Consider the following 16,192-nt stretch of genomic DNA (forward strand, 5'->3'; position numbering starts at 1 on the left):
TAACCTACTCACGCCGGCTTGTGACCGCCCTCACAGTCGGGCATATTTGCGGAATACACCACGCCGCCGTTGACCCTGCAGGCCATTGACCGAGCAACCCAACGTTCCTACCAGCTCCCTCTGCAGGACAATGTGTTTAAACCGTACGACTTGACAGCTCTGTGACTTTGTGTTGCATTCTTGTCAGGCATCGCCGCGGACAACCACAACTTGTGTGCGCGTGTTTTTTTTTGTTGTTAACAGACCCCTTTTAATTTCATAGCGCGGATTAACCCAACGGCGAGGTCACAGACGCGCGCCCATTGGCTGACGCGTATCCCCCCCCACTCCCCCCCCCCACACGCGCCTTCGACCAATGGGCGAGCGCGGACGTCGTGCCCCTGCCGCCTATCCGCGCTATTAAATCTGAAAGCGGCGCCAGCCGGTTTGGGGTCCTTCAAAGAGACGCCCGCGACTCGGCCACGCGTAGCGGAGCGGCGCCTCAGGTTTTTGTTTTTGTTGTAAAATAGTTTTTTAAAAATTCTATAACAGTATTAAAATTACATTTCGTACAAAGTTACTAGCAATTCTCATCGTCACGACGTTTTTTTTTATTTTATTTTTGAAAAAAAATCTACAAAATTAAGACATCCGGCGTAGCTGAAACCTTCAACTTTTTAGTTGTTTTAAAGACGTCAATATTAGCGCGAGTCGAACGTCGTTCGTGTCGCCCTCACACGCTCAAGACGACCGCCGCCGGTGGGTTACAGCTCCCGGAGGCTCCCCCCGGGGTTTGTTGAGGAAAAGAAAAAGGTTTGAATGCATTTGGTTGACACTTTAACCAAACGTTTAAAGTCGCCGTTCTATGTATCGCTTCACGGGGGGAGGGAGTTGCCTTCATCCAGCAGTGGACCGACCACCGACGGCCGTACTTTAATAATCTTTTAAAAAATAAGAAAGTTGTTGCAATTCGCCTTAGCCCCGCTTGAGTTGTTTGTTTGTGTGGCACACGAGGGGGTGGTGTTGGAATTCGTACAGCGCATACGCGCGGGGGGTGGTGGCACCCCACCACCACCCCTATCGGAGAACGCGCGTTGATTGGCCGCAAGTGCAGCACGTGACCTGGCCAACGTTAACACACGATTGGCCGGGACCGAGGGGGGGGGGGGGGGCTTTCCAATGCGGTTTATGAAATGTAAACGGCCGTGGCTTATTTCGCATGTTCGTAGGAAGTGTCGTCTCTAAAGTGTTTTATTTTAACTCAGGTAAGGCCCCAACAAGCTACGTACTTGTTTTTAACAAGCAAACCCCGCCTATCACGAGTTGGTAGCTCAACGAAGTGGCTTATGCGGACATTTCTAGCGGATAAATACTCTTCTAACACGCGTTGTCGGCTTGTGTTGTAATCCCACTGCTGGTAATTCAATGTCCAACAATGCTGTCAAAGTGCTTCTTTATGTCCTTGGTGGCGCGTCTTGTACTAAGCCGGTGTGTGCGTCGTAATGGCGCGAGAGACACGTGTTTTGTACGAGTTTACGGGGCACCCGGCACACGCTTTATTTAAGAGAGGGGGTGGGGTGTGTGCCTATTGCATTGCCGGAGGAGTGTTGAAACGAATGCGCTACAAGACACGGTTCAGTTAAAGCAGCGATTAAAGTGCATTCATTTGCGCGAATTACTCTGTGTAAAGTTACTCGGGCTCTGGAAGATTCGAATTGGGGGGGGGGGGGGGGCTGATGATAAATTCCAAGGTTTGAAGACTTCTAAAATTGTTGGTCATTCGTTATTCTATATTAGTCCCAGGTTACGCAAATAATTCTGAATAAAGTAGCTTATGCCCTAACTGACGAGAGTTATATATTTTGTAAGTGTATTAATGTGGTGTTAGGACACCAATATGTGAATGACACGTTATAATACGGTGTGTAATTCAGTCCGATGATAATAATCATATCGTCCATTAACATCCGAAAGCGGTTGCATCCACTTGTTAATCCCACTAAGAACAACAGGCATATGACATGCCCATATTTAATACCCGCTTAATAGTTCGTCACTTCGAGTATCGCAGAAGTTCTGGTATCGAGTTACCTTGTTCTATTAATGGTGTTGTGGTGATGTCCCCTTGTCCCTGGCCAAAGGGGATTGCGGTATTCACAGTTCAACGTCATTGCCCCGCTTTGCGCGTCTCTTGTTGTTGTTGTTGCTGCTGCTGCTGTGAACCAGCGTCGTGAATTCCACATTCCCGTGACAGAACCCCCCCCCTCCCCGAAGGACACCATGCCCGCGCTAACCTGTCGTCCTCGACGATCGCAACATCGATCGACCCGAGTTCGATTCCTGGCCACGATCAGTCCGCAGCTGGGATGAAGGGCCTCCGTCCTAAATCGGCTGTCACCTCTCACGGCCCTGCCATAGAAAGTATCCGCCGGGCACCTGCGCACGAGCAAGGCTTAATCGCTGCAATTTCCACGGCGACGGTACTTTAGGACGCGTAATGGCAGTGGCATTTACACGCCAAGTTGTGGACATTTTACTGGATTGTGTAGTGGGTCCAGTCAGTTATTGACCAAGTGAAGGACCGAAAAACAAGGGGCAGATATGTGAAGGAGACGCATTGTATGCTTATTTGTTTTGTTGTTGGACAGATGTTAACTATCTCGCCTGGTATGCAGGAGAGGTCGTGGGTTCGATCCCGACACTGACGCCTTCATATTTGGAGTTTGCATGTTCTCCGGATCCTCCCGTTTTTCTGTCCATATTGAGAAACATTCGTTTCGATTATTTGTCTGATATAAATTTACACATAAGCCACTTCGTTGAGCATGGCCAGGTCGCTTCTGAAAAAGAGCTATATAGCTCAGTGGGGCCATATCTGGTAAAATAAAAAGTTATTTTTTAAAAAAATATATATATATTCTCCCTAACGGTTAGAATGTGCACAATAAAAGACAGCAGGGTGTGGAGCGCTTAGCGGTCATCATGCTATGAACCCCACAACATGAGTTTGATTCCTGCCCATGGCTAACGTCAATAATCAAAGCTGTAAATAATTAGAAAAACCCATAATAGTATTAATAGTGTATGCCAGAAAATCATACTTTTTAAATAATCTGCAATTATGTGTAAAGAACACACAGCCTTTGTCCAGATCCAAATCCATTAGCATGTTGTGAAGAATTGCCTTGTGGTCTTTACGTCATTGATCAGAGGTCAGCAGCCAAAATAACAAGAAAAGCCTTTTTTTATTCGAATGCGTTAAACAACTCTGTGTTTCAAGAGCCGCAACGCGCGTGAATAGGAGGTGGTGGCCCTTAATAAATAATCTCATGAAGCATTCTTTAATAAGCCACGTGTGGCTTCACAGCAACAGGTTGCCAAACCCTGTCGTAGATCATTAAAATAAATGTGAGGAATGAAGAGTGATGTCTTGACCAGTCCTACCCAACCTCGCCCGTTCAACCCAAACTGACTAGCGTGGTGAAGTATGGTCAAACAACCCCCATGACTTAGTGTGGGGACGAGGAGGAGGCGCTTTTCATTCACAGGCAAAGCAGAGGACAGTATAGCAAAACCCATTGTTGTCCTGTACTTCTATGCTGCCATGTCTGCTCTCCCCGCCTTCGCTGGCCAACATTGACGAGTGCAATGAAGTTTGATCAGATAACTCCCACGACGCGCGTGGCATGGGAAGGCTCTCATCCAGCAGTGGATTACCAAAAAAATAGCCGTGCAAGACCAGGGCAAGGTTAGTATTATTATTATTAAACGCTTCCCGTCGAACTGTCGTCAGTGTGTGAGAAAACAGCGCTCGCTTCCATGGGCAAGGCGGTGCACGCTGGACGGACGAGATGATGGCGTGAGAAGGGGTTGGGAGGAGGAACGAGGCGAGGGATATATACCAAAGCACAACTGGAGTTCACTTTTTTACCCGGTGGCCACTGGAGGGTGGGGGGGGCGTGGGTGCGACACAGGAAGCAGCCATGCTTCGTTGGACAACGCACCTGGAGGGCGGCCCCCGCAGGGTCAACCACGCCGCCGTCGCCGTTGGGCACAAGGTAGCGCGCCACGCTGACTTGTGTTATGGGCCATGAGCCCGAATATACAGCCTGCTGCTTGATTTCACATGGCCCCGCGATTTTGTTTCACTCCGCCCCGCTACTTAGTTTTATACTGCCCGTGGCTTCGTCTGTATGCATGTTTGTATGTATGTGGAACTTATTTCACACCGTACATGGCCAACCCTGCTAATTGGAGGTGCGGGGTAAGGACAGTAAACTAGACACAAATCAGTTTTATACCGCCCCGCTGCTTAGTTTCATATGGCGCACGGCTTCGCTTCATACGGCAAGCGGATTCTTGTCATATGGCCCGTGTGACTCCATGAGGCCGACTACTTCGAACTGACCAAAATGCAGTTTGCGATGAGGAGACGTTGGTTGGGCTGTGTTTTTTTTTTTATAAACCGACGTCTTTGTCAACTTCTTCATCATCACACACCCCTCTTTGTGGTTGACCATCAACTCATTAACAGGTGGAAACGGTGTTTTTTAATTTATGGAAAAACTGGACCTGGGCAGAACATTTAGTTATTTTTGTCTTGGCACATGTCTTCTGTGTATTTTATTTTTTGACTGGGTGTGGCTGTGGTTAGAGCTCACTCTCAGTATCTGAAGGTTGCGGGTTTGAATCCTGCTTGGGGGTTGACTTGTTCCCTAATCCTCTTCAAAGTCAATCAAATAGACCCCCACCACCCCATTGTGAGAAGTCAGCAGTGGTTGTACTATGAATAGACTCACCCTGTCATGGGAATGTGGATATTCCACCAATGACCCATGGCTTTAAACAGGTGATGAATCGCCCCCTTACCCCCCATGCATGCATTGCTATGGGAAACCACTCTGACTTAAACGTTGCATAATTTAATACAAACCCAGGTCCTTTGACCATTTAAGATAGGGGTATTAATCTATTGTCCATTTTTCTATTGTTTACCGAATCTGTTATCGATTCCAAAAGTCATGGAAATTTATACTCGAATCCAGTTCAACTTTGGTAAAGATCTAAACAATTGTCACACGATTTAAAGCTTTCGTGACTGCAGGGATTCATCTTCTTGGTTCTTTCGGTAAAGTCACATAGAAGGGAAATAATGAAATAATAATAAAAGAACAGGTCTGTCGGAAAGACAGTGTCTGAATTCAGACACTGTCTTTCCAACAGACCTGTTCGTCACCTGAGGACGGCTGCTTGCGTTGTGGCCAAAACGTCGTGAGAATTATTTTATTATGTTTTATTTTTATTATTTTATTACTTCCCTTGTACGTGACTTTACCAAACAAACCAAGAAGATGAATTGTCACACGGTATTTGAAAACCTCTCTGCCCCATGTCATGGATGAATGCCCCATCACGCCGTGTCACACTTGGGACTTACTTGTTTGACCGTACTTCACCGTGCAGGTTGGTGAAGGTCGGTGAAGGTTGGTAAACGGATAATCGTTTTTTTTACTTCACATGCGGGCATGGTAAAGAGAACATTTAAATAACAGCGCTAATCTGAGAACAGCACCTGGGTGCCCTGTTAGCCTGCCTGACAGTGCTGTGGCTCGCACGTATATTCTCAACATAAATAGATGTAACCCTCACGGCGGGGGGAGGAGGGGGCCTGCCTGTGACCACAACACAATTCGTCTGTGGGGGGTGTTCGTTTTCTCCAAATGAGACTGGTTCAACTTTGTTTACTTAATTTATATAATTAACCTTGTATAATTATCCAGACCTGTAGACATAACCCTTACTTTTTTTTGGTAAGAGTTTTAATGTTTGCATCAATTGATGTGATTTATACAACAGTGGTTGTGTTATTCATTTATTTGCCCACACCCAACCATAGAAATGTGGAAATTTCAATATTGGCTCAGGGCTCTACATAAGTGATGGATGCCAAGCGGACGTGCGCTTGAGCAGGAAACAACTTTGAAACTTTTTTGCATCGATTTCCTTCGTAACAAAGAAGGGCTCGAGTTCGATTCCTGAACTTTGGCACCTGTCTGTGTGCAGTTTGTATGTTCTGCATGGTTTCCCTCTGGGTTCTCCGTGTCCTTGCCATAGCTAGATGAATAGCACACAGTGTAACATTCCAGTGCTCAAAACATTACCTGCAAATAACTGAGGATTACAAGAAGCAACATCACGCGCTGCAAACAATGAAATCTTTGCAGGACCCTTCTGAAAAAAATAATTTTTTGATATTCGGTGAGGCATTCCTGGGAAAACGAGCGTAACAACAATAATTTAGCAATCCATGTAAATACAAGCTGGGTTTGTATTACATGTATTAGGGAGTTACAGATTCCCTAACGTCTATAAGAGTTTACAGGTACTCAACAGCATATTTTCAACTGTAGAGACTTGTCCAGTCCAGTATATATACGGTTGTTAAACAGGTATAAACGATTTCAAAACTACGGAATGCTAACTGTAGTGAGGCACTCGTTAAGATGTTCCATCAAAAGCCAACCACGATCCTACCCTTTTAAAATGGAGTTGTCGCATTTTGCGGTGTGGACACACGCTGCAGCAGGGGTGAGTTGAGTTAAGATCTCTCCCAGAAACTGGTCGGTGGCTTTTGTTGGGAGATCTGAGATGACACGTCACACTGCGTTTAGCGCCACGTCGTCTTCGAAACATACACGATTGTGTTTACATCGGTAATGTTTCACCCCTTGGAGCCGAACTCCGTAAAAAAAAATTCCCATAAAGTGAGATGCGATTGATCATTTTTTGGCAGGTTTACTCGTTTGGCGGATACTGCTCCGGTGAAGATTACGAGACTCTGCGGCAGATCGACGTGCACATCTTTAACCTGGGTGAGTCTCGAGCGATGTCAAAGTGCCGTGTAAAGTTTGTGTCGCTCGGAATAGAAGCTGCCTTAATCGGCGTCGTATTACGAAGTTTACCACTGTTAAAATACATTTCACATGCCTCGTGCATGTATGCAGGCTTCTTTTGTAGTATGTATGGCTATGTATGTTGAACTTTTTTCACGCCGTACGTAATGTTTGTGAAGTAAGGACAATGAATTAAGCCCGATTAATTGTTATGTATTTTTTTTTATTATGGTGTAGATTATTGTTGTTGGTTGTGCTTGTGCATCACTGCCAAATGGAGCATCACCAAATAATATTTCCTGCGATAAGCATCTGTTTGTAAATGAATAACTGGTTGAGTTTGTGGATTGTTATTTTATGAAGATTTTCTCGTTTCTACGAGATTGTCCAGGGTACGAAGTGGGACATACACATAGCAAACTCGTAAGCACACTTAAGCACAAGCATGTTAAAATCTACAACTTAAAACCCCGCACAGTTCTACAATGCCCAAAATAGGCATGCCACACCTATTCTCACGTCGACTCTTTAACACATGCAATATTTAAATTATAAAAAAATATATATAACATACCCTGTGAGTTGTTTATCGTTTCATCATGGTTATAAATTTGCCAATGTTGTTTGAAAACTAAAGTGCGTTGTCAGCATTGTTAAAATAGCCTTGACGAGTCTGAATGGTTGCGTGTTTGCGAAATGCCTTGTTTGTAACATTGCACAGCAATACATCTTCAACTGTTCACCCAGATAGAAACAAACTCGGCATGCTCGTGAACAACACTGGCCTTCGAAGATGTTTCTGGCATTGGCCTTTTGTTCATTGCCAAAACCGTCGGCAATCATAATAATTTATCTGTCAAGGCCACAACGTATCGTGTGAGCGGGTGAGGGTTCCTTCTATATCGGGCATGTAACAAGGCATTGATTAATCGGTTAACATAGATTAATACGCTCACGATACATACATTGAATTGTGTTTGTAGGAATCTATTATGATTAATGCAAACGCTTACAGGAATCATAATGAAACTACTAGTCTATTGGAGCAAACAACTGTACAAACGCTATATAAAACCAAAAATACTATATAAATGAGACTAAAAAACATAATTCCAGCCATTTTCAATTCGCCAAGGGGATTAGGACTTCCCACTCCATGTAAGTCATCGGTTTTTTTATGTTACAACTAGTCTATTGGAGCAAACAACTGTACAAACGCTATATATAAAAAATACTATATAAATGAGACAAAAAAAACATGAATTCCAGCCATTTTCAATTCGCCAAGGGGATTAGGACTTCCCACTCCATGCAAGTCATCGGTTTTTTTGTTACCATACTTCACCACGCTGGTCAGTGTGGGTTTGTGAATAGGTGTCGGAGGGCAATGCCAGCTTTCATATGCCACCAATTTTAGCCGTGGCTAGGAATTGAACTCTGGCTGCCTGGTTCACAGCGCGGTGCCGCTAATCACCGTACCACTGCTTCGGCGGGCACCGCAGTGGTGAGACGTTAACTACCTCGCCTGGTATTCAATAGGTCACGGGTTCAATCCCGACCCTGACGCCTGCTATATATTTGGAGTTTGCGTGTCTCGTTGTAGTCGCGTGGATTTTTCTCTGGGTCCTCCCAGTTTTTCCCTCCGCATTTAGAATCGACTTGCGTTTAGAGTATTTGGCTGCTGTAAATTTCCACATGATAAGCCCCTTCGTTGAGCTATTATTTGCAGCCAGGTTAATTTGTATGCCCATGAGTGGGGAGATGACACAAAACCAAAGTGTATTCTATGGGAACCTCATTTGCCAGTAAAAATATGATAATTGGTTCTTTACCCTTCTATCTGGCAACAAAACTGACACCTTTTTACAAGGAGTCATGTTTGCATAGACCGCAATACCTGCAGTCATAATACAAACAAAAGAACATAACTCTGATAGTGCACATTATCAGAGGTATGTTCTTTTGTTTGTATTATGACTGCAGGTATTGCGGTCTATGCAAACATGACTCCTTGTAAAAAGGTGTCAGTTTTGTTGCCAGATAGAAGGGTAAAGAACCAATTACCAAAGTGTATTCTCAAGTGTTTAAATTAATCTTGACATGATGTTATTTAAAATCTAAAGTGTATATATGTGGATTATCAGGTTATTCGTGCTCGCCCCTTCATTGCATCAAATCATAAGGGGGGGAGGGGGTGTGGGTGGTTTGTGAATCGTCACACGGGTTGTTGAGTCGAAGGAGATTGACACCCATTGCGTGCCCGCTCGTTCACATCGCACACGTACGCATTAATGGAGCAGCGGATGACGCGTGGGTTGTCATTTATGAAATATATATGTGGGTTCTCAAGTGTTTTCAGGACACCCCCTCGGTTCATAACATTGCAAGGACAGTGGATATTCCACATTGCTGTGGCCGAGTCCAAATAATCCCAATGTTGAATTCCCTGCACTGGTTCAACAGATGAATTACACCGTAAGAGGTGGGCTGGCGGGGGGCAAGTGGGTGGGCACGGATGGTCACTTGCCGAACTCGTACGTTCGCAGCACGGGTAGATTGCGAGTTGAGTGACACCCGTTGTTTGCCCTGTCGCTCACATTCACACGCGCACCATGTAGTGTCGATGCGGTGGAGCAAGCTGCCACCGGTGATCGGCCCTAAGCAGATGCCGTACATGCGCTACGGCCACACGGCCGTGCTCGTGGAGGACGCCATCTACGTCTGGGGCGGACGCAACGACACAGATGGCGCCTGCAACGTGCTCTACTCCTTCGACATTTGTGAGTGCCGCAGTGGATAGATCCTGGCTGATGAAGATGATGCTGGTCGTTCTGCCAGAGTGCTCGATTTAACCACTCCATAACACCTCTCTTGATACGTGAAACGTTACTACTCTGATGCTTTTTTGTTGATGGCCGGTTGACGTCCTGGGCCTCTGGGCCTATGCCCAGAAACTGTTTGAAAAAGTGTCTATATATATCGCACCTGCCATGCACGACATCTCAAGGCACCAAAGCAAAAGCCGTTGTTGAGCTCCATTTACTCATGCGATGGGAGCGATTGTAAAACAAACAAAAAATACGCGACGTTCGATGCGCGGACGTGCGTGTGCGTGCGTGCCACGTGTTTTCCCGTTAACCCGCAGACACCCACCGGTGGCTGCGCCCACACGTGTCCGGCCCGGTGCCCGGCGCCAGGGACGGTCACTCCGCGGCGGCTCTGCGCAAGTGCATGTACATCTTCGGCGGGTACGAGCAGCTGGTAAGCCCCAGCGTTCGCCCGCGACCATGTGTCGCCTCGTTTCGTCCAGACGACGACGATGGAGATTGACATTGAGCACAAAACCATTGATGATGATAAGTACACGTAAAACATGGTAACGTTTTTTTGGTTTGGTCGTGCAAATGTGCCGAAAAACTAAAGACCTTTTTAATTTTGCCAGATAAGGCCCACTGAGCCATATAGCTCTTTTTCGGAAGCGACCTGGCTCCGTATGATAGCTCAAGGAAGTGCCTTATCATGTGGATATTTGCAGCAGCCAAAAAGCCGAAACGCACGTTTCTAAATGTGGAGGGAAAACCCAGAGGACCCGGAGGAAAATCCACGTGACCACGGGGAGAGAGACACGCAAACTCTAAATATCCAGCAGGCGTCAGAGTCGAACACACGAGCTCCCGTATACCAGGCGAGGTAGTTAACATCTCCTAGCCACCGTGGCGCCACCGTGAACCCACCTCCACCCGACATTGCTAATGGTCAGGTTTGTCACGTGAACAAAAAGTGTCAATTAGTTACTGCTTCAGCACACCAGTTGTGTGTTTGAGAGCAAACCCACAACAAAACGTGCCACTTAATAGTAACTAATTGGCACATTTTGTTCACGTGACTAACCTTACTAATTGGCTGTGTCGGGTGGAGGTGGGTTTGCGACACATTTATATTTCAGCGATCTAACCAAAATTTTTTTATTAATCATATTGGTCGCAAACGCCTACGTGTTAAAGACACGTTAAACAATAAATGTAATACACAACGCATTATTTCTGGAGGGTAAGCTGCAAACTTCAAACCTAAGTTGTAACCTGCTGTTTGCAAACCGCATGTGCTCTTAACGACTTTGTTAGCCGGCCGGATTGGAATAATGATAAAGGAAAATACATGTTTGGTTCAAGCAGAATTGACAGGCCGTGACATGGTTATCCTTTTGCTCTAGTTTAAACAGTTCCCTTGTGTTTGCTTACAAGTGACTTTGCATTGATTTTCAGGTACAGCGTATCAACAAAATATATGCACAAGGTAAATAAATGTTGGTATGGGGGAGGATGTTTGTGATTATTTTTTTTGTATATTTCTCACAGGCCGATTGTTTTTCCAACGACGTTCACAAAATGGACACCACGACGATGACCTGGACACTAATCCACGCACTGGTGAGTAAACGGTCGTGCGATTCCTGCGCTACGGTTGTTAACGTATTTTCACACGACTACCCGTCCATCAATGCACTGCTGAAGGAAGGCCTCCCCACGCAGAGCTTATCGTGGGGGTTGTTTGACCGTCCTTTCACCACGCTAACACGTTCGTCGATAACGCTGCCCTAAAATGGAAAGCGTATAAAATAGGTTATGTTTAAGACCGTGGCCCTCCTGCATGACAGATCATCTCTTAATGTTTTTGACAAATTTGGTGAGTTTGTGCTTGTTACACCACTGCCAATAAACCATCTCGTTGAGCTATCATTTGTGGCCAGGTCGCTTATGAAAAAGAGGTACTACATAACTCAGTGGCCCTTACGTGGTAAAATAAAAAATATATAAAAATAGTTTAGTTCGTGGAAGAGTTGTATCTGTGTCACTCAGTCCTTGCTCTGTGCGTTATACGCGTTGCACCCGGAACGGCAAGGGGGAAAAAAAATATTTAATAGCATTGACTTTAAATGCCGAGTGCGTACGTGCGTGCGTGCAGGCATGCGAGCGTGTCTGGGTGGGGGAAGTTTGGAACTCGGTTCAGAGTGTCCCTCAGGCTTTCATAAACAAATTAAGGGTGCGACGTAGTTTATCACGGCTGCTCTGCCGTAGCTCTCCAACGTGCTTTCGGTGGGGTGGGGGTGGGAAGGTCATGTGCTGCGTGTTCGGCACGTTGTCCCGACGTTTCGCGCCACCTCCTGCCGGGAGCAGACTCGACTCTTCGAACGTCATGCGTGACACCACACGGTACAAATTGACAAAATAAGACGTCATTCACACATCGAGTAAGTTAAATGGCAGTTGATTTTTTTTTTGCAAAGGTTATTTTATAGTGTTCTTAAAAAAAATGCCTCGATTATGATTGAGGGTTTTGTTACGACTGCAGTGTTGTCAAAACTTCAGAGCTAGCTACAAATCTAGACGGTTCAGACGTATGAAACGTACAAATTGTTGAACGGGTTTGGCTGCGTTACCTTCTGATCGACTTAAAGCCGACACGTTCATGTGTGTAATGTAAATAAATGCTGCATGTATTCGTGCGAAGCAAATGATTTGGCGATGCTGCTGCGTTGGCACTGGTGCACAAGCACAATCAACAAAAAACGCAGTAAGTTTCTCAACACTTTGGCCTTAAAATGAAAAATCGATAAATAGGTGCTGTTTGCAGCAACAGCCCTTCTTCATGTACATATATTACTCGTAATATTTGTCAATCTACACTATGTGTGTGTCCCCACCTCAGATGGACACGGTTGGCTATGTACGGTGGTAAAAGAAGTTCAGCATGCATAGACTCGCACAGACCCATAGTTTGATGTTCTTCCCCCTCACCTCCCGATTATCACGGTTGGTTGCGTACAGTGCGAAATAAGTTCAACATACATACAGACATACATACGAACATCCATCCACATCTAGAGGTAAATAAAACCTCTCGTCTGTCAACCGCGCTGGAGCTCATATCTTTTTATCGTACAAATTAATTGGTTAAAACTAATCTTTGGCGGGGCGAGGGGCGGGGCTTTAATAAACCACCACGTGCCACGTCGTTGCCGCAAGTTGCTCGTCATCCCGGCGTCGATGGAAACGCGCCCCCCATGCATGTCTCGATCGCCAACTGTGGCGTAAGTCACAGAGGCAAATGTGCGTTGGCTCGTTTAAGGACAAGCGAATCGGTCCCCGGGCGCTGTGTTTGACTCAAGGTCCAACTCTTCGCAATCCCAATCCCCTCCCGTTTCACCACCCTCCCCCGATGTACTTGCCTCACCACGAGCCAGTCTTCCGCCCGCAACTGGCCACTCTTCTGCGCTTCAGTGACGGTGTCTAAACCGGTGCTCTTTATTTCAGGGCCCGCGGGCCACTGGCAACCCCTGGTGGCCTTTAGTGCGGCCCCTTTGACGTGCAGCCCCCGACAATACGCAACGTGTAAAAACACCACCATCACCGTGCTGCTGTCAAAGCCTATTGGTTTCAAATGTGCGGTGGCCCTCACTCACACTGATGTCACATCGGCGAAAGTGGGCCCCCCCCTCTGAAAATTAGTCAAGAACAATGATCTAACACAACCAGCAGAGAGTCTAGGATGTGAGGATTTCAAACGATGTTTGACTCTGCTATACTACCTGAAAATTCTGTACGTAATACAGATTGATAAAATTATGTAAGTTGCTTATAGCTTATCCAAAAGAAAGCTTATCGCGTTGCATGTTGGTGAGCAGACTTTTTATTGAAAGAACGCCTGCTGCGATTGGATGTATTAATAACCTTAAATGGGTTTTCGCTCTACGTAGATTACTCAAAATGACAAAGCATATTTTTCGCTCGAGTTTTCTACACTGCCACTGGTGTTCTTTTACAACCAACGCATGTGAAATTAATTTACATAAATCAAAATTTCTCCCTTGATTTTTTTTACGCCTTTTAAAAAGTGTATTGTAACATTTATACCCGTAGCCTGTGTCCTGTCTAACGTCCACTAGGTGGCAGTAGAGGACAGCGCTCGTGCTTTCATCAGTGGAATTTAACCAAAGCCCAGTTGACTTTTAAATCGGTACACAGGTGTGAATGTGTTATTTCAGAGTAGGTTAGTGGTGGGTAGCTTTTGGCTTGTAATATATGGTATTGCAAATTTTAGTGTCTCGATCTTCAGTGTCTTCGCTGGAATAAACTGCCCTTGCACGTCAAACAATCACCCTCTATCACTACCTTCCGCTCTTCTCTTAAATCCCACTTAACACATTCCTGCGGAGGGAGCTGGTAAGAACGTTGGGTTGCTCGGTCAATGGCCAGGGTCAACGGCGGCGTGGTGTATTCCGCAAATATGCCCGACTGTGAGGGCGGGCACAAGCCAGCGTGAGTAGGTTAAACCTTGAGTTTTATAAGGGCACCACGGGGTGAGCAGCCCCACCCCTCCCATCCCCCACCCAGCCCCACCCTCCCCACCCAGCCCCACCCTTCCCATTTTTGGATGCACGACGGACGGACGGACACAATAATCCCCTGTGGGCTGGTGTAACCAGGAGGTTCCTACCAGTATTATTTTCTCTTGCCCACCCATCCTTCTCCCCTTGTTGTCCTCCCCACTCGTACGAACGCCGCCTTCCCTGTCCCCCAAACTCCCCATGGTCACCCGTCATCAATCCACTCATCTCATTTCCATCTTCGTTTATTGCACGCATCATCGCCACCACCACCTCATTTTACATATCACATCCACTAATCTCATGCCCTCACGCCAACCATCTTGTACCATAGTTATTTCACTGTACGGTTGCCTTGGTTAAGGCGCTGTATAAATGTATGATAAGATCTGCCATAACCTTTATTTTAAAACTCAAGGTAGTTCATTTAAAACATAGCGGAGAGTTGTGCTGCCGTATATTTATACGCAAGTCTCCCTTGCCGTAATTTTTTTTCTTAGAACTGGAATTTCACGTTGTTAAGTGTAAACCCAAATTTTATGTCATGGGTTTTGTGTGTGTGTTTGCACACAGTCATCAACTGGGCTGAGGCCATAAACTTGCTCCATTGAGGGCCCAGTTTAACCCTTAAGACTGATGCTGAAATTTAAACCAAGGATGTCAATGGTCCCAGCTCAGTGCTCTGAAACTGCGAGCCATCCGGCCACCGTGATAATTGATTATACAGTCACAGAATAACTACTAACTTTAACGACAGGGTAAGTACAAGTGTGTTACACTTTAGAATATTAATGAATGCAACTCTGCCATTGTCGACAAATTGCAACAGCCGCACCACTGGTTCGAACTAAAATTTGCGTGCCCCCCCCCCCCCCCCCCCCGAGTACCTCGTGCAGTGTTGTAAACGGCAGCACCGTGGAGACCCCCGGCCAGGCGTGACACTAGCGACGCCACCGTCTCGTGCTGTGCCGGCCATCGTAGGTTCTCGCCCAACAGGACTTTCTTAGATGGCCCCTTGCATGCTACGTGTGGGGTATCTTTGCCCCTTTTGTTTGTTGACCTTTGCGAGAGCCGCTCCTTAACCCACTTTCTTCCGCGTTCGCCGATTCGATCGACGCAGGGCGGCCTCCCGCGCTGGCGGGACTTTCACTCGGCCACCTTCATCGGCCAGAAGATGTACGTGTTTGGCGGGCGGGCCGACATGCTGGGCCCGTCGCACTCCAATCGCGAGATCTACTGCAACCGCATCAAGGTGTTCGACACGGAGAAGCGCTACTGGTTCGACCCGCCCGTCAACGGCACGCCGCCCGACGGACGCAGGAGCCACTCGGCGTGTAAGCACACGGCGGTCGAACAAGCCCCCCGGGGAGTTATTCACGGCGCCACGCGGATGTTACGTGGAGCTTCTAGACGCGCGCTCATCGCCATAACTTATTTTAATGAGGGGTACGGAAGTCGAGGCACCACGGTGGCGAGATGGGACCTACCTCGCCTGCTTATACAGGAGGTCGCAGGTTCCATCCCCGACCCTGACGCCTGTATATTTGGAGTCTGCATGTCTCTCTCCTCCTGGTCGCGAGGATTTTACCCCCGAGGCCTCCGGTTTTTCCGTCCGCATTTAGGAACATTCTTTCACAGTGTTTGGCTGCTATACATTTCCACATAAGCCACTTCGTTTGAGCTATCATTTGTGGCTAGATGGCTTCTGAAAGAGCTTTATATAGCTCAGTGGGGCCTTACCTGGTAAAATAAAAATAATAGTTAATATCTGTCGCGGTAAAATGCGTGTTCATATTTCTGACGAGTAGCTTCCATGGCAAGGTGCTTCAGGCGTTGTTACAAATAGTCCTGCGTTACTTTGGTTTGTGTCTTAAGCTGCAGGCAACCCTTCCATCAATGTGGCCGATGTTCAGTAGGGTAAGTCCTTCATAGC

General features: G+C 46.5%; 1 protein-coding gene across 4 annotated transcripts in view; it reads left to right on the forward strand.

Moving 5' to 3' along the window:
* Positions 1 to 430: 430 nt before the first annotated feature.
* Positions 431 to 16,192, forward strand: part of KLHDC3 (kelch domain containing 3) — a 43,975-nt gene continuing 28,213 nt past the window's right edge. For 2 of the 4 annotated variants that reach the window (XM_061581689.1, XM_061581714.1), the window contains exons 1-7: positions 431 to 792; positions 3,773 to 4,037; positions 6,773 to 6,851; positions 9,491 to 9,652; positions 10,018 to 10,133; positions 11,231 to 11,302; positions 15,380 to 15,593. In XM_061581689.1, coding sequence (XP_061437673.1) covers positions 3,963 to 4,037; positions 6,773 to 6,851; positions 9,491 to 9,652; positions 10,018 to 10,133; positions 11,231 to 11,302; positions 15,380 to 15,593 — 718 coding nt within the window. In that variant the 5' untranslated portion in view covers positions 431 to 792; positions 3,773 to 3,962. Of the gene's footprint in view, positions 793 to 1,170; positions 1,245 to 3,772; positions 4,038 to 6,772; positions 6,852 to 9,490; positions 9,653 to 10,017; positions 10,134 to 11,230; positions 11,303 to 15,379; positions 15,594 to 16,192 lie in introns of those variants that run through there. The other 2 variants (XM_061581698.1, XM_061581706.1) reach the window with 2 other exon arrangements.

The sequence above is a fragment of the Lethenteron reissneri genome, chromosome 8 (assembly GCF_015708825.2).
Source record: "Lethenteron reissneri isolate LAM-NWPU_2019-01 chromosome 8, ASM1570882v1, whole genome shotgun sequence".
Classification (NCBI taxonomy): Eukaryota; Metazoa; Chordata; class Hyperoartia; order Petromyzontiformes; family Petromyzontidae; genus Lethenteron; species Lethenteron reissneri.